This window comes from Gouania willdenowi, chromosome 4, assembly GCF_900634775.1.
Source record: "Gouania willdenowi chromosome 4, fGouWil2.1, whole genome shotgun sequence".
NCBI classification, from domain to species: Eukaryota; Metazoa; Chordata; class Actinopteri; order Blenniiformes; family Gobiesocidae; genus Gouania; species Gouania willdenowi.
Genome location: NC_041047.1, coordinates 31,199,730 through 31,224,905, shown reverse-complemented (window position 1 = coordinate 31,224,905; position 25,176 = coordinate 31,199,730). Strand labels below are relative to the sequence as shown.

General features: G+C 38.6%; 1 protein-coding gene across 5 annotated transcripts in view; it reads right to left on the bottom strand.

Annotated features, from left to right (window-relative positions):
* Window positions 1–25,176, bottom strand: part of LOC114462590 (cyclin-dependent kinase-like 5) — a 76,299-nt gene that overhangs the window by 8,439 nt on the left and 42,684 nt on the right. For 3 of the 5 annotated variants that reach the window (XR_003673982.1, XM_028445535.1, XM_028445539.1), the window contains 8 exons: window positions 22,385–22,465; window positions 18,738–18,904; window positions 14,125–15,160; window positions 10,273–10,374; window positions 9,792–9,897; window positions 7,493–7,616; window positions 6,016–6,121; window positions 5,683–5,805 (listed from right to left, as the gene is read on the bottom strand). Coding sequence is in view for 4 of the 5 variants with exons in the window: in XM_028445535.1 (XP_028301336.1) it covers window positions 5,683–5,805; window positions 6,016–6,121; window positions 7,493–7,616; window positions 9,792–9,897; window positions 10,273–10,374; window positions 14,125–15,160; window positions 18,738–18,904; window positions 22,385–22,465 (1,845 nt within the window). In the remaining variant the exon portion in view is untranslated. The remainder of the gene's footprint in view (window positions 1–5,682; window positions 5,806–6,015; window positions 6,122–7,492; window positions 7,617–9,791; window positions 9,898–10,272; window positions 10,375–14,124; window positions 15,161–18,737; window positions 18,905–22,384; window positions 22,466–25,176) is intronic. The other 2 variants (XM_028445538.1, XM_028445537.1) reach the window with 2 other exon arrangements.

Here is a 25,176-nt window from a genome sequence, read left to right as displayed (position 1 = left end):
TCAAATTCAGATCGCAGACACGATGCTAGTTTTCACCTGCACAAACACGTTTTTAAACGTCTGTGTTTTTACCACGCAGTGATTCTACCCAGGACACGGCAGCAGATGTCAGCATCATGCTGCACTTAACAAGCTGTCTCATCTTTCAGTTGATTGTAACAGACTCCAATTTCTCGTATGGATATCCCACAATTAAAATGCGGACAAGCACAACCTACACCTCCATATACTCAGAAAATACTACAGAAAGAATCAGTAATGAAATCAATAACTTCACTGTTCCATATTGGTGGCAGTAGTAGTTGCAGAGGTACTTAATAAAGATTGTGTGTGGTTTTCAGGGTATTAGAGCGATTGCTAATGAATTACAGTTGTGGCAAATATCAATAAATTAATAATCAATAAGATTTCTTAAAAGCATTTCATCCAGGAATAGCTGTTGTGGCCTGTTAAACAATTTACATGATTGCCAGAGCAAAACAATATAGTAGAGTGAAGTTGTGGATTTTTATTTTCAGACGCTCCCTGTTCACTCTACCCTTAAATGTTCTAGCTTAGCAGATGTTTAGGGTTTCATTGAGAAATGACAGTTTGTGGTTACAACAAATGGCACAGGTGGCTGCATCTGAATAGTCCCTCCTATCTCCTTTCCTATCCACTTTTCCTTAACCCCGTGGATGATGTAACAGGGTCAAGGAAAGGTGTTAATAGACTTCCTAAAGGAGTTAGGGAAAGGCCATCACGTTGTTTTGACAATGAGACGCACTTCCACTTGATGACGTAATAATCAGACGACGGCGAAGGTTAGTGACGTCTGCCGTGGTGAAAAAAACTATACATTTCTGAAAATGTACTACTAAAAGCACATATATAACACTTTCCACTGATATAATCTTAATCATATCACAAGAATTGAATGTAAATCAAAGAAAAAGAGGCTACCAGGCTACGAGGAACAAAAGTGAAACTACAAGAAAGTCACGTTGACAATGGTTGCTCACACTCACCTTCCACTCAGAAATCAACATTAATCCAAAATAAGTATGATTTTATGAAATTGTGACATTTATACCAGATATAGGCCTACATAATCTTGTAGGAATACAAATGTATAACCACACAAAGCATTCCAAGGTGAATAAAATATGTTGAATAAAATATAATGTGACTAAAAATGTCTCTGATACCTTTTTCTTGAACGACAAAGTGCTCTGTTTTATGTCATCGTGAGTTTCCGTGAACGCTCGGATGAGTGGGTCCCTTTAAATGTTGTCGTCATAAGGATTGTGGGCCAGCATTATCTGGTCTCCTTTACTAAAGGATGCATTAGTGTTTCCTAGGCTAAAGGAGGTTATAAAGGTATCATTGGCCTCCTTTACTTAGCTTTTAGAGAATTGGAACGCTTTTTATCATGGCCGCCACTTAAACACTTCCGGGGATTAAGGAAAGTGGATAGGAGGGACTATTCAGATGCACCCCTTGAATAATGGTGCACCGTGCTGTGCTGCCCAAAATAGCACCCAATAAACTGATTATTTAAAACATATCTCAGCTGCAAGCAGATCACACTGTTTTCTACAAACTCTGTTTCAGACTGCCTGTTTCTCCTGGCCAGATTGCATTTATTTGCACTCTGTCATCAGCACCTCCCCTTCCCAAACTGCCACATATAAATAGAAAAGTTAAGAAAGACTCTCACACACCTGTTTCATGCTAAAACCACTACTGTCACAGGCAGTTTGATTTTGAAAGGAGGTTGCGTTTTAACTATTTTTTGTCATTTGATCTCAGAAATTGGTTAATGTGAGGCAGACAAATTAATGTAATTTATCCAACATTCCTAACTGGAGGCAGAGCAGCCTAATTCATCCTAAACTCATAAGCAGAAACATGCTGTTAGGACTGGCTATGACATTATAATTGACAGATCAGAAATCACATACATAAAAAAAACACCTGTCAGACTCATTCATTTACCTGCAAGAAAAGGTAAGGGATAACAATGTCTCTGACTAACCTTATATCAGATATCTGATGGGAGAGGGATCATATTCTCTGTACAATGTATTCCAGTTTGCTTTAACTTTTTAACAGGGGTAAAGCCAAGTCTTTAGGCTTTCATCAAGATAATCTGCCAATGTGCAGCACTTAACTACACTATACAAATGGGTTCTAATAACATTTGTCGTGGTGAGAAATATGAAACTTAAATCAATCAGACAGAAAGCAAGAGAAAACCAAATATTTTCCAATCAGTTAACATCATTTATTTAGCTTCTATCGATAAAAGATTGATCTGACAGGTGTGTATACAGTGTATGTACATTCCCCTTCAAATGTATTGGAATGGCAATTTCAATTCCTTTGTTTTTGTTGTATACTGAAGACATTTGGGCTTCAGATCAAAACATAAATAAACAATTCCAGCTTTTATTTCATGATATTTACATCTAGATGTGTTAAAAAACTCAGGACAGAACACCTTTTGTTTGAACCCACCCACTTTTCAAGTGAGCAAAAGTATTGGAACATGTGACTGATGGGTATTTCTAGTTGCTTCAGGTGTTGCCTTTTAGATTGATTGCTTAAACATTAAATTGTTCTTGTTTTTGGCTTTGGGTTTCACCTGTGAAAGCTGCATTTGTTGTTAAGCAAACATGAAGACCAGAGAGGAGAAAAGCAAACCATTTTTGAAGCTGAGAGAAAAGGGAACATTGATCAAAGCTATTGCACAAACATTGGGTATAGCCAATACAACAATTTGGAATGTTCTGAAAAAGAAAGAAACTACTGGTGTACTGAGCAACAGACATCAAACAGGTTGGCCAGAGGTATCAACAGCAGTTGATGACAGTAACATTGTGAGTGCTCTGAAGAAACACCTAAAGACAAGAGTCAGTGACATCACTGCCAACCTCCACAAGGCAGGGGTGAAGGTATCACAATCCACTGTTCGAAGAAGACTTTGAGAGAGGAAATATAGAGGCTATACCACAAGATGCAAACCACTCATCAGCAAAAAGAATCAGAAGGCCAGATTGGATTTTGCAAAGAAGTACAGAGAGGAGCCACATACGTTTTAGGGGCTGATAAGACCAAGATGAACCTCTACCAAAGTGATGGAAAGGCCTAAGTATGGAGAAAGAAAGGATCTGCTTATGATCTAAAACACACAAGCTCATCTGTGAAGCATGGTGGAGGTAATGTCATGGCTTGGGCTTGCATTGCTGCTTCTGGAACGGGCTCACTAGTCTTTATTGATGATGTAACTCATGATGGTAGCAGCAGAATAACTTCTGAAGTCTACAAAACCATTGGCAATTTACAGAAAAATGCATCCAAACTAATTGGGAGAAGCTTCATCATGCAACAAGACAATGACCCAAAACACACTACCAGCACAACAAAGGACTTCATCAGGGAAAAGGTGGAAAGTCTTAGATTGGCCAAGTCAATCACTGGACCTTAACCCATTAGAGCATGAATTTCACCTCCTGAAGAGGAGACTGAAGGGAGAAACCCCAAGAAACAAACAAGAACTGAAAGAGGCTGCGGTAAAGGCCTGAAGAAGCATTTCAAATGAAGAATGCAATTTAATATCTGTTCCAATACTTTTTGCTCACTTGAAAAGTGGGTGGGTTCAAACAAAAGGTGCTCTGTCCTGAGATGTTTAACACATCTAGATGTAAATACCATGAAATAAAAGCTGGAATTCTGAACTTTTGTCTCATATTCATGTTTTGATCTGAAACCCAAATGTCTTCAGTATACAACAAAAACAAAGGAACTGACCTTGCCGTTCCAATACTTTTGGAGAGGACACATGCTACCGGTCAAAAGTTTTAGAGGACCACACTTTTTCCAGTTTTTTACTGAAAGGTATTCACTTTATTGTGTCATTGCACAATGAAGGCATAGAACAAATAAGCAATTTGAGTTGAAAAAGGAATCATGGAATCCATGAAAAATACTGTTCACCTGATGCTCATGAGGGTCTGGTACCACAGTGTGTTCCAACACTGCTTTTATGCAGACAGAGGGGGTTGTAAATAACCAAGAAAAGTTGGAACACCTGTACGAATTAGTAGCACCAGCTTTCAAGGCTGATTCAACCTTAACTGCTGCAGAACATCTAAAAATGGTTAACCCACTTCGTGTTCCTTGAAAAAGGCCTATTTGTATAATTCTGAAATGTACATTTTCAGTTTTGGGTAACCAAACCTTTTTTTATTTTTACCTCTGGCTGTTCAGTACTTACTTTGTACCATTTCAAGCTATTCATTGGACTTGCATGACTTGAATTGCAAAAAATAGCTGGAAAAATTAAGGTGTTCTAAAACTTTTGACCAGTAGTGTATATATATTTACGTTTGTGTGTATATATTTGTGAGTGAGCTGTTAACCAAAAGAACCAAGCTTCACCATGAAATAATCAGCTGAAAGCAAGGTTTGGATATAATAGTGAGGCTCATGCTTCAAGGCAGTGACTTTCAACCACTTTGGTTATGATCCATGAGAGATTTGTTGTTCCTACTTATTTTGCAAAAGTTTCTGGTTCCATATAACTTTAGGTATGTTCACACCAAACGCGTTTCAGGCATCAAAATCACGCCTCTCGCACGTAGTTGGATGCTTGTGCTCATTGAATGCAGACGCTTGTCGCCAGCGTCGAAGATGCTCGGGACCAAACAAGTTGGGAAAGGAGGGAAGGGGCTTCTCTGTTGCCGGTGGTGTTCATACAATGGATGATATTGTGGCGATCAGTTCCGCTCATAATTCACCCAGTGACTGTGAAGTAGTGGGGAACATTGTGTTGAGAAGGCGGTGTTTCCGGTCAGATGTATTTTGGTGTAACTCAGTGTGTGCATTGTGATGTTAGAGTGTGGTTGAATGGAGAATAAAGTTTGGAGTTTCTGGCTGAACACGCCGCCTCCGACTCCCGTTCATCGGCTCTACATTATTGAGAGAGTGGCTTGGCTTTATTTGTGCCTCGGCGCCGTTTCTGGATTCAAAAGAGCTGCGCTCGGACGAGAGTCGCTTTTAGTGCTACTTCCCTCTCTCCCCTGCCTAGTTTGACGACCTGCTGACCCGCATCAGCGCTCGCATCTCCTACCAGGACACCAACTACAGGCACTCTATTCCAGCAGAAGAGCACCTGTCCATCTGTCTCCGCCTCCGGTTAGTGTTTTTTTCCTTCTCATTATTCTTTATTCATTATTATTCATGGTTGTGGAATGCTCCCTATTTGGTTGACGCGCTGCGATATGCCCCAAAAGTTCACCAATCACAACTCCAGCGTCAGCCGCGTTGGAGGCGCTGGACGCACGTCAAAAGCGTCCGCCGCACAAAAAGCTTCAAAATGCACCGCACAGGAGGCGTGGGACGCGACGCGGGACCTCTGACGCTCCTTAGAAGCACGTCCACCACATACTGTATTGTCTATGTAAACCTGATGCTGTTGACGATTTAGACGCATTTGGTGTGGAGTAAAAAAAAAAAAGATTCCTCCATGTTATTAACATGCTGCAGTAGTCAGCACAATAAGGCTGCGTTGTGGTGGAAAATATGCAATGCTGGACTGTTTTTAATGCATATCATATGCTGTGACTGAAAAACACTGCTGTAAAAGCGCTCACCGTGGGTGATATTGTGGTGAGTAGGATAGTGTAAAACAACATGTACCATAGGAACAGACAGTGGGGGAAGCACTCTCATGGAGGAGCTATGCTTTATGTTACTCTTTGGGCTAAAGAGAGGGAATAGAGATTTCTTGATGACAGGAGGTCCTCCCTCAGGGACTTCCATCTGTAATGAAGAGGCACATGACTCGGGGCACAGGGAAAAATGGTCAACACAGCGACATAACAAAGCATTTGGAAGGTACTGTAAAAGCACAAAAGGGAAACAATTAAACATTAGAAAAGCACATGGCAAGATAAGGCATGAAGACGAACAAGTTAAAACAACAATGTTTTGATGATTGGTGTTACGAGCAAAACAGAACATGTCTCTTACCATTTGGGATTTTTTCTTTTTCTTCTTTATTGCTCTGAAGAAGCCTTGCTTCTCCTTCTCTTTGGATGGCTCAGAGGTGTTTAATACCACAGTATCTGGGCCAGTCCTGGAAACAGAACTAACACTATTAAACTTGACGTCTCTGCTGAACTAGTTACTGTATCAAATCGATTGTGTTAGTAGAATATTTCCACCCACAGCAACAACAAATTAAGGAGCTGAGAGCTAGAGGCACACTCTTTATATCACAAAGAACAGGTAGTACTTTAGGTGTTTCCTGTAGATCTTGTGCCCAAGCATGTGTTATACCTTAACTTAGAGTAAATAAACCCCTTCTTTCTCCTGACCTGCCACTTGAGGGAAATTCAAAAAATGCCATGATTATGGGCGGGGCTCCTGGAGCAGTTAAGACATGCCCAGTCTATACTATAAAATCTCCTATGTGAACTAGCTACTCATTACTCACTATACCTTTATATTCACTCTTCTCTCAATCCAACCTTGTTTTATTAGGTTTCCCAAAGAGCAAGCAGGTCAGAAAATGAATGGATGGATTTAGAAAAATACAATTCTTAATATAATGTACATAATATACAAATATTTTAAAGGGGACATATTATGAAAAATGTTCACCTTTTAAAACAGTTCCCTGTGGTCTAAATGACATATTTGTGCTGGTGTTTGGTCAAAATACCCTGTAACAACGAGTTCAGTGAGAGTGCTCTGTTTTGGGGGGTGTGTCCCTGGATTTGCATAGACCTCGCCCTTCCCTGCTCCGTAGAGTGTAGAGCAGCAGCCTGTCCCTCCCGCTCCGCTACAGTGACACGGATGCAGCTGCAACTTACCGGGACAAAATTTAAGCGGTTAACTTATTGAATAAGCTTACATTCTGAGTGAACTCATCCATTAGTAACTCCATTAGTTGATCATTTATACCGTAAAAGTGGCGCTGTTAATGATAAGTGCTGGAGAAGTGATCAGCTCTATGTCTCCCCTGTCACCCGGCTTCGCATACACTCACTTTCTCCTCCTCTGCTTTTCTAACTACAGGAATAGTGCATTTAAGGTGATAATAATTTTTCATAGCAGTTATGCTATGTTTAGGACAAAATGCTGGGATTCATTGGTTTTTTGAATGTCTGAGGAAGATTTTGAGACCACTTTTAATGTTGCCATTTTTTCCAAGTTTGACAAAATAATTGACCTGTCAACACAAATTTTTGTAGTCAACATCATCAATTATGTTACTGATAATTTTTGCATAATTGTATATGTTACACACATTGTGGTTGGCGCGAATCTCAAGACAATCCATATATTTATTTCTATTTTTTCTTTTGCCCCTCCAGACAAGAATCTCAAACTCCGCCTATGTCTTTGGCGTGCATAATCCTCATTGCTCTAAAGCCGACTCAAAGATGCTCTTTGGTAAATCAATCAAACTATTTTGAACTGTAAGTTGGGAGAGTGAAGTTACCAGGGGTCGAACGCAGGCTGACGTTTGGGGTGACTTGTCATTCCGCCGCCGTCTCCAGACAAACCCGAGCCCCGACTCTGACCTCTGCTGTCATGAAAGGAATTGTCGGGCCGTGGAGACGGGACTGTTCCACAAACACACAACACACATGTCAACACACTGTTTATTCACTCGGACACATCAACGCATTGTAACATAACAGCCGTTACATTCCATGTCAGGCGGCAATAACTGAAGCAAGAAAGCCCTCACATCATATCAAGTGACAAATACAAATACGATACATTCTGCAATGTCATAATCTATTAAACTTAAAGTTAAAAAATAAATAGAAATATATTATAATTTGTACATCTAATTTAAGATAAATGTTTCATGTCATAGTATGTGGCTAGTTCACTCTTAATCTGTGAAGTTAAAACTCAAATAGACATTCACAAGCCTAAAGGCAGACACATGCACACAACCTTTCTCATGTGTGCATGTGTGCATATAATGCTAATTTTAATGTACTGCCTCCATAAAAGCTGATATGAATATTTATGAGCTGCGTCACAAACGTCTGCTACTGTTAACAAATACATACAGTAAGTCAAAAAAAATAATAGGGACTGCTATTAACAATATTAATAATGATTCTATGAAGGTCTCACATATTAAAAGTTTTAAGTAAACACATTCAGTTGTCACGCACATTTGATAGTTCTCTACTTTTCACTTTATTACAAATGTATTTGTATTTTTAGCAAATGCAAGCATAGGCCCATTTTTACTTCCTGTCTGGAGCATCAAGGTTTTCCCCTAAGTTCCTACAAAATATTTAATTTTTGTTATGAAAAAAAAAAACTACCAAAACCTTAAGGAATTTATTCCAACTGCATGTGCATTTGCACACAGTGCTACAGCTTAGTTTCCATCAGTCTGACAGGGCAGCACTCACTTCAAGTACACCTACACTACAGGAAACCAAGAACACTTAACCACCTCCCATTGTATCACATTAACAGAATGGTAAGCACTGTGTTAAAATTGGACGTCTTACTTTTTTACAGGTTCCATTTTCATACAATTAGATGCAATTTTTTCTGTTTCCAATTTTAATACTTTTTCTGTCTTTGGTTACAGTTTTGTTGAAAGGCACAGAGGGAAATATGCTTCTGTGCCTCTGCTTTAGTTAGTGTCAGAAGCCCAACGGGAAGCTGTCTGTGGGAACGAGTCACTTAACACAGCAGGGCATTGTTCCAGCTTTATGGACAGTCTGTTTGGTTTCTAAAGGCCTGTCAACCTTATGCCCAAAGTTTAAATGTGTCCTCCTTTTCAGACAATTCTATTTTCTATTTTATCTTACTGTATATACAATAAATAAACAAATTGGACCTAATTAAAATGAAAAAAAAAATAATAATAACGAACCAAATCTTGATTTTCTCAGGGGAAAAACACTTGACAGCAAGTATCAAAACAGTAGAAACAGGAGAGTGAACCACTGCAGAAGCTATGTTGCCAGGTTGGGTTTAGAGCAGTGGTTCTTAACCTTATTGGAGGTGCATTCACTGAACCCTTCGTTTGGTTGGAAAAATAAAATAAGATTTCTTCAAAACAGGAATATATTTTCTTTGGACAAACAGGTAAACCTGGGCTAATTTTTTGCTTTGTCCAAAATGCTTTTTATTTTTTTTTTATAAATTAATATCTAAATTTAAAATTTTAGATTGTAATTTATTTTTATTTATTTTATTTGTCATCTATCTTTCCTAACCTATGTTCAATCAAAGCCAGGTTAACAACCACTGGTTTAAAGTGACTGAAGGAGACAGGGTAGGCAAATTAAAGGGGTGTAATTTGACACAATCCTCACATATTTTGACTGCTGCTCTGTTTCATAAAGTCGTGTCCACATAAAGAAAGCTAATATAAAATGACCTTTCCACATGCTGAAGCATAGATTTTTTTAAATGACAGAGCAACTAATATATATATTTGAAACACTGTCTTTGTTCAAATATGAAACATGAAGGACATTAAGGAGAAACTACTTCATAGTTTTGCGCAAAAGCTAGCAAACGACTACATTGTGTTAATTCTTTGTCCTGTGACACATTGCGCAGTTAGAAAAAAAAGGCCCATAACACACGCCTACAGTTGTAGTGACTTGATCAATCATATTTTTCGACAATTTTTTTTTCTCCTCTAAGCCAACTCAGGCAGAGGGTGATGAGAAATCCTTGCACGGTGCAGCAAAAGAAAAAAAAACACCCACAAAAACCAGATAGAGGCCACAACTTCAGACAAAACCCACCTCTGTAGAAGCTGCCCACCCGCCTGGGCATGGATTCGCTGTAGATGTTGCGGTTCTCTTTGGAAGAGCCTCCGTCTTCTGCTTGTTGGTCATGATAAAGGCCAACCTGCGTTACGACAGAAGAACGGATCAAAGCTCACACTGTAGCTGTTTGGCAGGCCTGCCTATCTTTGTCTACCTGATAGAAGGACAGCACGAGAAACACAGCTGCATGTGTTTACCACTGTTTTTTTGTTAAACTGTAGTGTGATGTGATGCTGTGACAGGCTTGACTGTGGCTTTATGAGGCTAACATTTGAAGAAAGCGAAGCACATAGAGAAAAATGAATAGGCTTCAGATGCAGGCACAGAAAAGGAGGGAGAGAGAGAGAGAGAGAGAGAGAGAGAGAGAGAGAGGTTCATGACAGCAGTATCCACCCACATCCGCTCTGGGAGGACTGGATGTGGGCGGGGAGTGGTGGATGCAGGCAGAATGTCGGACCTCGCTTTTTTGCCGCTGTGTGTGAAAAGATGCAGTGTTGTCCCTTGTGGAGTCTCTTATTGGGGCTCTGCTGTGGGTGACCTCAGTGGGTGCCTGCTCGCTCTGTCAATGGAGACATGACGCAGCATGAGGTGAGCTTAGCATTGCAACACAAGCGCAGCAAATACATATATACTGTATGTGTATACACTATCTACTGAAAGACAGGTGTATATAGGAGTATCTACACCAGGGTTGGGGTCAATTACATTTTTCAATTACAATTACATCTTCAATTATCCATGTTCAATTACAACTCCATTATGATTACGATGACCAGCATTTTTTCCAATTACAACAATTAAAATTACAATTATTATTTTCCCCCTGAAACTGAATCACAATTATGTTCTCAATTACTAAAGTTCAATTACAATTAATCATAATTACCGAGCCTGAAATAAATAACCCCATAAAACTTAACTTCCTCATGTGTTAGCTTTCTGTTAGCATCTCTTATGATAACGGGTCAGTTTTGCCCCATGTCTTAAAGGTCCAGTATGATGCTATTTTTCACCAATCTCCAATTGTTCTAAGAGCCCCAACAACATAGTATTTGCACTTTATTTTCCCAAACTCGCATGTTTTCTGGAGTTTTAGTCACTTTCAGAGTGCTTCTAAAAACAGGCTGTTTTTTGGGCCTTCATGCATATGCATGAGTAGGTGTAAACACGCGAACACAAACTACTTCAGCGTGTGTGTTTTTCACAGGAGCAGCAGCAGCAGCACTAATGGTACGTTCACACCAAACGCTTCCAACACGTCAACAATGTCAGGTTTACATAAACAATATATGGTGGACGCGCTAGATGTGAGATAGGAGGTAGGAGATGCGAGCGCCGATGCTGGTAAGCGGTTGTCAAACTGAAAGCGACTCTCGTCCGAGCGCGGAAACGGCTCCGAGGTGCAAATAAAGCCAAGCCGCTCTCTCAATGATGTAGAGTCGATGAACAGGCATTTCAGCAAGGAACTCCCAACTTTATTCTCCATTCAACAACACTTCTCATCAAAGTGCACACACTGAGTCACACCAAAATACATCCAACCGGAGACACTGCCTTCTCAACACAATGTTCCCCACCACTTCACAGTCACCGGGTGAAATATGAACGCAATTGATCACCACAATATCATCCATTGTATGAACACCACTGGCAACAGAGAAGCCCCTCCCCTCGACGCGCTCTCTTCCCAACTTGTTTGGACGTCCGTCCCGAGCATCTTCGACGCTGGTGACAAGCGTCTGATTGGTGTGAACGCAGCATAACAGTTGCTTTCTCTTCCTCCTCAACTCTACTGACCAGAGAAATAGTCGCTTTAAGACGATAGTCCATAATCCAAAAAATGATTTGTGAGCGCTCTTTGGTTTATCTATATACTGAATTATCTTTAAAAGTCCAGCATTATGCTATTTTTCACTCATCTCCATTCGTTCTAAGAACCTCTACAACATCGTATTTGAGGTTCATTTTCCAAAACTGGCCTGTTTTCTGGAGTTTTAGCCCTCTGAAATGTGACTTTCAGAGCAGTTAAAAAACACATGCTGTTTTGGGGCCTACTTATGCATATTCATGAGTGGGCGTGTCTGTAGACGCAGACTTCATGCCTCGCTCTTTGAGGTTAATCAGTGATCACTAAAGCGATTTTCTTTTGCCATCCAGACACTGTTGTTATTGTTTTCAGCCAAAAAACTGCACATTACAGTAAAACACATGGATATTTAAGCGGCTATTGTGATTGTGAGTCCGTCAGCGCTTCAGCCTGTGTGTTTATCACAGCAGCAGCAGCGACGTTTTTTTCTCATTCTCATCTCTACTAACTACAGGAATAGTGCATTTTAAGATGATAATCATTTGTTTTGTCCAACTGCTGCGTCGCATTGTGTCACAAACACATCAGATGGTGTCAAAGGTGATACGAGGTGATATAACAGGTACTAAAAATGGAACTGCTCCGGGTTGACACCGACTGCTCCTCAGGGAGGGGTTAAATGCAGTGAACACATTTTGTGTATGTAGCTTTACATATATGATAATAAAGTATAATATTTATTCTATAATAAACTGTAGTGTTTGCTTTAGCTGTGAGGTAGTTTGAGAGGGAGGAAATCCCATTCTTATAGGGTAGGAGGAGCCAGGATTGTCAGGAGGAGGAGTTTCCAAATGATAAAATGATCCTAAAAAACCCTGACAGGTAAACTTGATCTGAAACATATTTTAATAATTGTTAACTATGTACGTGTAAGCCATAGAACTGTAACATAGTTGCTCAGTTTTGTGTTTAATCAAACTGTAATTGACCGTTTCTATAGAATTTTCATGCCAATTACAGTCAATTATCAATTTTATTATATTATAACAGCAACAGATTTTGTAAAATTGCAATTACAATTATAATTATGCAATAATTATAATTAATTATCAATTAAGCAATTACAATCAAAATTGACCCCAACCCGGATCTCCACTAAAAAATGCACCTTTTTACTTAATCAAGTTTAACATGTTGCAAACCTGACTCAGTCTGACCATTGTACAAAAACATTTGGCTGCAAAAAATATGGATTTAAAAATAAAAATCATCAAGTATTGTCTAACGGAAGCTCTCATACCAACATGCAGTCCTTTTATGACTTCATAAAAATTAAGGAATAAAAAAAAGGAATTTTCTTTCAATTTGCAGAAATACCCTTTTTCCAATTAAATGCATCTCATTGTTTTACAAGAAATGCCATGCAAGAGGAGGAATCCAATAAATGAAACGTATAAATAACGTTAAAGCTAGGGTAGGCAATTTTATTCAGATACACTTTTTAAGTTTTTGCTTGAAATTGTCTTTATGTCCTGACAGAAATTAAGATCTTATGTGCTTTGAAAGAGGAACGAAGAAAATCCATCTTCAGTAGCAGCTGTAAATCTGTAATACCTTCGACCAATGGAAAAAACAAACCGCTTTTTTTTTAACCAATCACATCTCCCTGCTCGTTCTCGATCCCTCGCATGCACGAGCTCACTCTGAAAGCGCGTCACCACTGACAGTGTTAAAACAGAGTTTTTGGTCACGTTTAACATATATGATGGTAAAGTTTATTGTTTAGTTACTGCTGAATGATGAAGTTTCTACACAATACAAGCGATGAGCTTAGCTCCTCTTCTACAGCAGCTGTGCGCATGCATGTGAGTGAGAAGGAGCACAGAGGGGAGGGGCGAGGGGGGTAAAGGCGGAGCCATCAGGGAGGCTACATTCAAAATCATGCTAGCTTTTGAAAATCGCCTACCCTACCTTTAACAATAGTGTGGATTGATTTAAGTCACTCAGATCAATTTTATTTTCACAAAATGTTTCAACCAAGATTCAGTTAAAACTAGGGGTGTTAAAAACTATGATTCCAAAGTTGATTATTTCCATTTTTCAAAATGTAATACAAATCTTAATTTGGATATTTCAGTTATATTATTCATAATTGAAGATGCTGTGAGGTGTTACTCAAAAGACAAGTCAAATAATTAGGCAGCTGTTAAATGGGAGATCAATAATTGGAAAAGGAATCAATCATTGTTAATTATTGGAAATCGGTTTGTAATCTAATCGAAACTTCAATATTCAGAATTTAATCAAATTGATGAATAGGGTTTATTAAGCACCCATAGCTACTCGGGGTTTGTTCGGCAATAAAATGAATGCTTAGAGTTTGTTGACAGCTGACACTTGTACTATATTGCTGTATTTTGAGGTTTCATCAAATGAAATCATTGCACTGATGGAAGCATGGGTTATGTTTTGGAATATGGAGACTCTAAAATAATAACTGACCCTACTCATGTCTTCTTCTCTGGAGGAGCCTCCAGAGTGCCGGGGCAGTGTGCGGTGCTGCAGCTGTGGAGACAACAGCTGGAGGCTGGTAGCTCTGGTGGGCAGACCCTGTCCCACCAACAGCGCCTCGTCCATCCCGTGCGTCCTCTGGTGGTCCCTTCGTACGTACATGGAGTGGCGGTGTGGCCGCTGCTGGGAGGAGAACGGACTGGTGTATCCCTGATTGTAAGCCGCAGGGTCATGTGGTGCAGACAGAGAGTGGGCGTGGCTCCTCTCGACACTACTTTCACCAGGATCCAACGAATCTGGTGACTTAGCTTCCTCTGATGTCTTATGTCGTGTAGAGGAACGTCTGTAGGACGAGTCCAGGGTGTTGCTCTCCTTCTCTGAGCGCGTGCTTCCTCGGCCACCGGTGCCGTGTCTCTCGATTCTGCGCACTGCTGGGCTGCTCGGTGCTGTGAGGTCCAGACAGCTCGAAGGAAAATAGCGCGATGTGGGCTCATCTGCGTAAAGATGGATGTCGTTTAGGTTACCCACTGATTTGGCATCACTAAGTGTGCCGTAGCTCTTAGATGAATTCAGGTAACCAAACTTGGAGGACGGGGTGGAGCTGTGGAACTCCATGTAGCTGTGCCGGCCGTGTTTGTCCCCTGATTGAAGAGTGTTGTTCTTCCCTTCTACAAAAGAGTGGCGATTCTGCTGGGAGCGGAAGTTGGATTCCAGGTACTGAGCTCGAGGGCCATCAGACATTTTAGAGCCCAGGTTCAAGTCAAAGTCACCCTTGTTCTTTGCTTCTGCAGGGCTAAGCAGGTGAGGCAGGTTGCTGCTGGCAAGGTCCATGCCACACGATGTGGAGTGGTTGAAGATCTGAGGCTGGTAGTTCTTGGGATGCAAGGTGGGGCTGAGGGTAATCACTGCAGAAATGTTGCCGTTGTGGAAATTGTCGTTGTTTGGATGGAGGTCTTCATGTCTTGGTAAGCTGGAACATTCCCTGCTGCTGGAGCGGTGGCTTCCTGAGCCCTTTCCTCCATGACTCCTTACAAAGCAGAGACAAACACAATATACCAAGATCAATTAAACAACATGTATTTTTTAAACTTGGATTATATTGGGTGTTGATTGTAAAGTAGCGCATGCTAAAATAAATGCAACTTTTTGCAACATTTAGCAACAATCTATATTTAAAAAACATATGTGATTTACAGCAAAATTTGTGAAACGCAAAAGAGCGCTTTAGATTTAACATTTAACTTTAGATTTACCATTTAGAATTAAATTGAACATTTATTATTTACATTTAACATTTATATTCAATATATATATTTACATGTAACATTGAGCTTTAACATTTAAATGCAGATTTAACATTTAACATTAAGATTTGGATTTAACGTTTAAGATTTACATTTAACATTTTGTGTTTACATTTAGATTTCAAATGTATATTTAAATGTAACATTTAGATTTAGACTGAACAGTTTACACTTAGATTTAACATTTTACATTTAGATTTAACAGTTCACATTTGGATTTAAAAATTATACCTTAGATTTATAATTAGATTTAACATTTAGATTCAACATTTATATTTAAATGTAACATTTAGCCTTATCCATTAAGATTTAGATTTAACATTTTACTTTTAGATTTAGAAATAACATTTAAGATTTACATTTAACATTTAGATTTAATATTTACTGTTTATATTTATATTTCATATGTATATTTAAATGTAACAGTTATCTTTAAGATTAAGATTTAACATTTTACATTTAGATTTAACATATAAAATATATATTGAACATTTAGATTTAACATTTAGTGTTTATATTTAGATTTCAAATGTATATTTAAATGTAACATTTAGCTTTAAGATTTAGATTTAGATTAAACATTTTACAATTAGATTGAACAATTTACATTTGGATTTAAAATTTACATTTGGATTTAAAATTTACATTTGGATTTAAAATTTACATTTGGATTTAAAATTTATATTTGGATTTAAAATTTACATTTGGATTTAAAATTTAGACTTACAGTAACATTTAGATTCATATTCAACATTTAAAATTTAGATTTAGAGTTAACATTTAGAATTAACATTGACATATTTTTACAAGAAAAAACATCACAAATGTTTTTGTTACTTTTGATCAGATTTACAGCAATATTTGTAAAATTTGTGATTTTTTTCTCATAAAAATACAATGTCAATGTTAAATGTAAATGTAAATCTAAATCAATATGTTAAATCTAAATGTTATATTTAATTATAAATATTAAATCTAAATGCCACGGAGCACTTTAGATTTAACATTTAGATTTAGAATTAGATTTAACATTTAGCCTTTAACATTTAGATATAGATTTGACATTTAACATTTATATTTAAAAGTAACATTTAGCCTTTAACATTTAGAGATAGATTTAGCATTTAAGATTTACATTTAACATTTAGATTTAACTTTTAGTGTTTATATTTAGATTTCAAATGTATATTTAAATGAAACATTTAACTTTAAGATTTAGATTTAATTTAACATTTTACATTTAGATTTAACATTTAACATTTGGATTTAAAATTTATACTTCACATTTAGATCTAAGTAAGTAAGTAAGTAGTTTATTTATAAAGCGCTTTTTGCAGATAAAATCACAAAGTGCTGTACAGAGTTGTGGTAAAAGTACAAGTGCAACACAATAGAATAATAAAACAAGAGTGTATAAACATAAGAACAGCAACATTTAAGGACAAATAAAAATTAAAATCCAGTTAACTAAAAGCTTTTCTGTAAAGTGTAGTCTTCAGCAGTTTTTTAAAAGTGTCCACACTGTTGAGCTCCCTGAGAGACTGGTGCAGGTTATTCCAGAGTCTGGGAGCTACAGCCTGGAACGCCAGGTCTCCTCTGGTCTTAAATTTAGTTTTTGGGGTCTTTAGGAGACCCTGACCTGAAGACCGAAGGCATCGCCCTGATGAGTAGTGGCACAACAAGTCCGAGATATATTTAGGGGCCTGACCATGTAATCTAACATTTTACATTTAGATTTCACATTTAAGATTTAGATTTAACATTTTACTTTTAGATTTAGATATAACATTTAAGATTTACATTTAACATTTAGATTTAATATTTTACAATTCGATTTAACATTTTACATTTGGATTTAAAATTTAGACTTAGCATTTATATTTATATTCAACATTTAACATTTAGATTTAGAGTTAACATTTAGATTTAACATTGACATTAAATTTTTACGAGAAAAGACAATATCACAAATTTTACAAATATTGCTGTAAATCTGGTCAGAAATAACAAAATTCACATATGTTTTTTAAATGTGGTTTGTTGTTAAATATTGCAAAAAAGTTGCTCGTTGTTTTAGCATGCGCAACTCATCGGCACTTCATAAGATTAAGCATAATTTTTCATATACTACAGTTGTTATAAATCTAGGTTTCAGGTACTTTGTGCTTATATCAACATAATTAACTTAATGTTTTACTTTACTTTAAAAAAAATAACTGAAGTGTAAAAACACAAATTTGGCTGTAACTAAATCCATATTTCTAGGGAAATATAATGTTTCACCTTATCGGGGCGCTGCACCTTTTCCAGGTTCAGAAGAGCGTAAGAAGAAAAGCACTTAAGCAGACGGGAGAATGCGCGCAAGGTCAGATTTGAATGGGAACACCTAGATTTCAGGTTCACTCCACCCAGAGTGCATAACTGGGATAGAGGCACGCAGTGACTAACTTAAGTACAGGGGGAGAATAGCATGCAGCCAAAAACAGCACCCATGTGGGAGAATAGAGCCCTACAGATTTAGGGGTATTAAAACGTGTGCAAATGTAATTTCACCAGCTAATAAGGGGGACAAACCCCAAGAAATCAGGACTGCGTGCATTCAGCGCGCCACAATGCGCCCACAAACCATTTAGCGCATTTCCCTCTGATGAATATGTAACGTAGGCGGATCTCACAAGGGGAGCAAAAAAAATGGGAGGAGGAAATGCAAATAAATTAATGCACTGGGCGCAAGCAATTCATCACACCAGGAACTGTTTGCGGTGAAACACACACAGAGAGCAGCTGCTGTAATGTTGACACAAAACACAATGGAGATGGAAAAAAAGACTCCAGTTAACCATTCTAGTATAACAAAATAATTTAAATAAAATAGTAGTCAATGTTAACAGCCACTGAAAGAAAATGCAGAGTCAAGTGGGAGAGAGTGCACTCACCTCTCCACATTGAACAAAGCAAAATGTTCATTGAAATAGGGCGGCCTCAACCACGTCTATCTGCGCACATATACTGTAAGTGCCAGAATGCTAGTGAATCCCCCACAGCAGGTGAGCAAGCAGCACCACCAAAAGATTTAGGAACGTAAAGGGTTTACTACCCTTTATTTCAGACCTTAGTGAATCCGCCCCTATGTGTTTGTTAAAGAATATCAGTTGAACTAATACAGTTAAAATAGATCTAAACATCCATCCCGCCATTAGTGATTGTTTGTTTGTGACGAAAAAACTCCTCTGAGCTTTAAATGTCAAAACGTCAACCAAAGGGAAGTCATTCTATTGGTCAATGTGTGCGCTTGCTGACCTGCTGGGTGTGGTGTTGTCCCCATGATGAGGTTTTCTCTTGGAAGAGCGAACAGGTTGGGGTGTGGGAGGGCCTGCATGCTCCACCTGCCGCACGGCCTGGAAGGTGTGGTGGTTGAGGCTCTGCTCAGTGAGAAAGCGCTCGGTGGGATTCAGCAGCAGCAGGTTCTGAGCAACAACAGAGGAGAACACTGAGCAAGACATAACATGAGCGATGAAGGCTATAATCTAAAGCAGGGGTGTCAAAGTCATTTTAGGTCAGGGGCCAAATACAGATCAGTTTGAGCTTAAGTGGGCTACAGATTTTAGGCGAGAAAAAGAGGAAATTCAACATTAATGTGGCCTGGTTTGCACTTTCACATATAAATGATATATAAATGATAAATAATAACAATAATAACAACAATATTAACAATAATAATAATAATAATAATAATAACTAGAACTGCAAGCAGTTATGAAAGGGGGCCAAGCCTTCCCCCGCGACTCGGCCCCCAGGTTTCGCGGAGCCCGTGGAAGTACGTCACGAAGGATGACGGGCTTGGGGCGAGCGTCAGGACACAGGCCAACGTGCCATTTGCTGTGAACAGGTGGATATGAAGTTTTGGAAGATGTGATTTAAAATGTGAAAGTTACAGGCCAAAATGCATTTGCACCCATTATAGCACCACCTAGTGGTACACTTTTTGGTATGGGTGATCTGTGTGCTCTTCTATAGTTACCCTGTAAATTTCACAGCCCTCAACATATTACTTCAGCTGAAATAAAGGTTTGTTTATTTATATGTTATGTAGTAATAAGCCACGCCTACTTTGACCTATCGCGATTAACTTTGAGGCACGGTCCCAGGAGCGACCCAAGGTCATACCCACCAAATTTGGTAAAAATCGGTCTTGCCATTTAGGAGATATACATTTCTCATAATTGCAGTGCCCCCTAGAGGCCTAATTTATTCAAATCTGGCTCATACCCCCACAGTCACATGCCCACCAAGGATCGAAGAATTGGTGGTGTTAGCAATTATTTTGACTGAGATATGCAACAGTTTGCGTTTTTATAGCGAGCTAGAAAACTTTAGTCGTTAGTATTTTGCGCATATTTTGCCCGAACAAATTTTTTTGCTGAACTTTAGATCAAGTCCAACTGAAGACTCTACGTGCCAAGTTTCATGCTAATTGGACAAAACCCCAAAGATGAATTTGAAAAAGTAGGTTTTTGATATGTAATGACTTACAAAGAGCCATGTGCTGTGGGAGTGGGCGTGGCCTATGTCAGAAAATGCGACTCTATGTAGGGAACATGTGGATATTTTATAAAGATGTGAATTAAATTGTTAAAGTTAAAGGCCAAAATGTTTTTGCAATTATAGCGCCACCAAGTTGTGCACTTTTTGGTATGGTGGTCTGTGTGGTCTTCTATATCTACCCTGTAAATTTCACTGCCCTCAACATAACAATTCAGCAGAAATAAATGTTTATTTATTTATATGTTATGATGTAATAAGCCACGCCCACTTTGACCAATCGCAAATAACTTCAAGATATCGCCTCAGGAGGGACCGATGATCATACCCTCCAAATTTGGTAAAAGTTGGTCTTGCCAATTAAGAGATATAAATATTTGTTATTTGTAGCGCCCCCTAGTGGCCTACATCATTCAAATTTGGTGCATACCCTCGCAGTCACATGCCAACTAAAGATCTCAGATTTGGTGTTGTTAGTATTTATTTTGAACGAGATATGCGGCAGTTCGCATTTTTATAGCGAGCTAGAAAATTTACTCGTTAATAATTTGCGCATAATTTACCCGAACAAACTAATTTTGTTAACTTTAGATCAAGTCCAACTTAAGACTCTACGTGCCAAGTTTCACGCTGATTAGACAAAACCCCAAGGAAGAGTCCGAAAAAGTAGGTTTTCCAGTTTTTGCGATTTTGCTCCAGAAAAGTTTGGGTGGAAATGGGCGGGGCCTAGCCCAGGTGATTCAGTGCTATTCAAGGAATCTGTGAATATAAAGGTTTTAAATTTGCAACAAACGGTGTGGGAGTTAATGGCCAAAACGCATTTACCTTTGTTATAGCGCCACCTGCTGGCCGATATATGTGAATTTTTGCGTCCAAGGTCCCCTGGGGGTTTTGGACCCAACCACCAAAGGGCACCGCCCTACCTTGCACAGTTTATTCTGCAGCACCACTTTTACCAACGGAACTATAAAAGGTAATAATAATCGGAACAATTACAATAGGGTTCCTAGCACCGTTGGTCCTAAGCCCCGCGGGCTTGGCCCCCTAATAATATTAATAATACATTTTATTTGAAAACCAGCACCTTTCATTTCACCCAAGGTCACTTTACATGCATTGTATTAAAAACAAGAATAAAAGTTATGCTAAAACACAGAGACAGTGCAGTGGTGGTCAAATGATAAAGTATGTAAGTATATACTGTATTTGTCCCTGCAGGATCTTCACAAATATTTCCCTGATTTTTGGAATTTGTGGAAATTTCATGGAATAATTTATGGAAAATTTGCCAGATTATGGAAAAAATTTGAGATAAAAAAAAAAATCTGCCGTCATGTGATGTGAAAACTGAGCTACGCAAATATTGTGGATTTAAATTGATTCTTTTTATTATTTGGAGGGGCTGAGATATCTGAATTTCCCACTGAATTTGTTGGAAATTTTTCAAAATGTTTCATGTTTTTTCAATCATTTTTACTTTCTCGTGCGGGCCGGATTTGGCCCCCGGGCCTTGAGTTTGACACGTGATTTAAAGGGTGAACATAACTTTATTAATCCATCAGTCCAAACAACTATGAAAAGTATGTGCAGTACTGTATGTGGACGTTAGGGAATAAACTTGATAGCGCTTTAAGGTTAAGTTGCTATTTAAAAAGACAATATGAACATAGAATAATTACTATAATTTTATTGTATGTGTCATTAGTGTATTTTTAGTGGTATATATAAGTTTTGGGTTTGCATATAATAACCTGCATGTTTGGTTCTCTATTTGTTCACTTTTTGTTTGACAAAACAAAAGTTCTATGACTAGTTACTTACTGTTAATTATTTTAAAGGGATAGCCAATGAGGAAAATGTTTCTTTTAAGAATATGACACTGTGTATTCTGAGTGATTCATATGTACATTTATGATAAGGTTATTCTATTATTTTTTTTCTCAAGACTCAGAGACAGTTTGTCAAATAATGTCACACCTTTGTTTCTAAATGTGAGATTTAAAGTGACAGCTATGCTTATATCTTTGAATGGTGACAGAATCACAGTATATTTAATACATCAGGGCATCTTCACTAAAATGGTACGGAACATAAATGGCGTAAGCCGGATTGATGAAAGATCTGCATGTCCTTGTTAAAGCTGGTGATGACGTTGTGTTAAAAGTGAGTCATTATCTGCTAAGAAACACACAACTGCACAAGCTGCAGCCCACATTCCTCACGCGGAGCTCTCATTTCCGAATACGTTCTGAGGGACTTTGAACAACATGAAGATGCTCCAGTAATGATGCAATTATCAAATGCGTTTTTTGAGAAAACTCGATTTTTTTTTTGGTTGCTAACCGGTGTTTTTAGGTCACTGTGTGGATGCAGAGGGTGCAGCTTTCCTTTAGCAGTGGCTTTACCTTCAGAAGGTCCAGCAGGCCTCCCCCGATGATGCCCAAGTATCGACGCTCCAGAGTTTGGGGGTGGTTCACCGAGGGAAACTAACGGATTGAATAAAACAGAGAAAAAATGTTATGTATTAGTTTTGTTAGTATCGTAAGTGTGAAAAATGATTCATTATTCATCTGAGAAGGCACAACAGCATCACCTCAGGAATAAATCCTAACAAATTATTCTCACTGCTTTACATGATGTAATCTACAATGTGCAACTGTAAGCAGCACAATGATATCTGGTTACCTTTATATTACCGACAACAAACAGCTTGCAAATGAATATCTACAAATCTCTGCTTTTTCCTACATTATCAATTGCTTATGTCACACGAGGGGGAGTGCTGTTGTGCTAAAATGTCAGCACTGGTGTGATTTCAGCCCGACAGCACGACCTTGAATGTGATATTGCTTTTATACAATTCTACAAGCTGTTGCTGCCGTAATAAGTGACACGAGATTAAGATTTCTTTGTTTATTTATTCATTTGGCTCCGCCAAACAAAAATAGTTCCACAAGTGGAGAGCACACAGGCTACATTCACACTGCAGACAAATGCAACCTGTATCCTATCTGTTAAAACATTTCTTAACAGCACAATTCTGATTTTTTCAAATCCGAGGACACTTTCATATATGGACCTAAATCCAATACGTATGCAATTTTTTGCAGTGCGACTGGATGGCCGAGTTGCTTTCTATCTGACTCCTTTATCATTGCATCCTAACAGTCCCTTATAAAGATGTAGCAGCATCACAGCAAACGGCTAGAGTGATAAACCTGGTTCTCTACTTTTCCACTCTCCTTAAAGTTAAGAAGTTCTGACTTCTGATGGAAAGAAGATATCTCAGTGCGACACACAGTGCGACACACAGTCCTACACTAGACGCCTCCATATTTACTTCCATAAACACTGTACGTGCCTCTTCTGTGCATGTAGGTCACTTCAGAGTTGCATTCCGTTATTACACCAAACTGATTGAAGACACATTTAACATGTAATATGAATGATATCCAAAAAAAATCAAGACCTGCAGTGTGAACAGTTTACTGTGGTGTGTAGCCCAAGATGTAATGATAATTTATGGCATTTAGATCAGCTGTGGAGTGATATGATCCCCAAGAAGTCCCGGTGCTGTTGTGGATCTATATCAGCACTCATGGAATGTCTGTTGTCCAATCAAATTACTTGGTCAGAACTAATGGTTGTATAAAGTGTGTTAAATGGGTCTCTGTTGGACAACATTCAGGCATTAGTTCAGTGGTTGAGTCTTTACATGCAAAATGGTTGAACAAGTCATTATGTCACCTGGGCGCCCAGGTGATTCTTGACTTCCTCTAACAAAGGTAAATGTGTAAAGCATTAGATCAACCAATGATTGACCTGTTTTCTGAAATAGCTCAAAGATGGATCTCACGAACCAAAAACAAACAAGTGTATAGCTGGAACACAACACGGTAACACTCTACCTAAGGCTGACATGATGCTGTTATTACCTGTTAATAGCATGAATAAGGTGTCATGAAGGCTGTCATTAAGTGTCGTTCACAAAATAATGACACCTTTGAAGCTAAGTTGGCATTTTTTGTAGGGATCAAGTGGGGTTGGGTTAGGTAGGGTTTGGGTAACAAAGGGTTAGGGTTAGGGTAACGAACAACACTTAAAGAGTACCTAAAGCCCTGCTTTCTACTGACCTGTCACTAGGAGGGAAATTCGAAGAATGCCTTGATTATTTGGGTTCCTGGAGCAGTTAAGACACACCCAGTTTATTCTATAAAATCTCCAATGAACTATTAACTAGCTACTCACTACTCAATATACATCTCTATTCACTCTTCTCTCAATCCAACCTACTCACCACAGATTCTAGAGCCCACAGGTGCTCGTTTTTATAAAATGGGCGGGACTAACAGTGATTGTTTGTGATGCAAGATGGTCCCAAAATGTCACATGATCTTGTTCTCAGCCAATAGCAGAAATCAACTGTAATAGCCGGGTTTCAACCTATAGAGGACAGTCACTCTGACATTTTACAAATAAATACTAGTGGTGTAACCTTACATCGATCCGCATTGATACATCAATGAATTAATTAACGATCCAATTACATTGAAGCTCGATGAAAACATCGTTAAACATCGTCATCTTTAAGATACGCCTTTATTTGGAAATTCACATAGCACGTCTGTACGTCCGTGCCACCATTTCCTGCATGGGGAACTTGAAAATGGCACGCGACAACAAAGCCTTGCAACCCCTGCTGCCACTCACATTTTTACACGGTTCTATGCAGCCGCCAACCAGTAATGCCCGCTGTCGCTTCCTGAATGTGGAGCCAACCGCTATAAAACACCAGCGAAGAAGATGTGGAAGTAACCCGAGAGCGGCACAGAACCTGCTTTGTTTACATTGTTGCTCGGCAAAGCGAGGAGTCAAGGAGAAAAAGCCACACGAGGAAAGAGGTAAAAGTGGAAATAAAATAATAATGAAAGTGCAGCGCTATAGTAGTGATGCTGATTTTAAGACGATAAGAATTGGGTTGAAGAAGGATGTTTTGCTAGGGGTATAGCAAGCACGTGAGTGCACAGACATGCAAACTGAGATCTGATATTTTCAGTATTCGATCCATGCTTGTAAATGGGTTGATTTATACGAACTCCCCACAACAAACGGCGTCTGTTCATATAATTAAACAGGACTACTGAATAACAAGTGTCTGGAAGTCCACTTGAGATATTCATTTAATATTAAAGAAGAA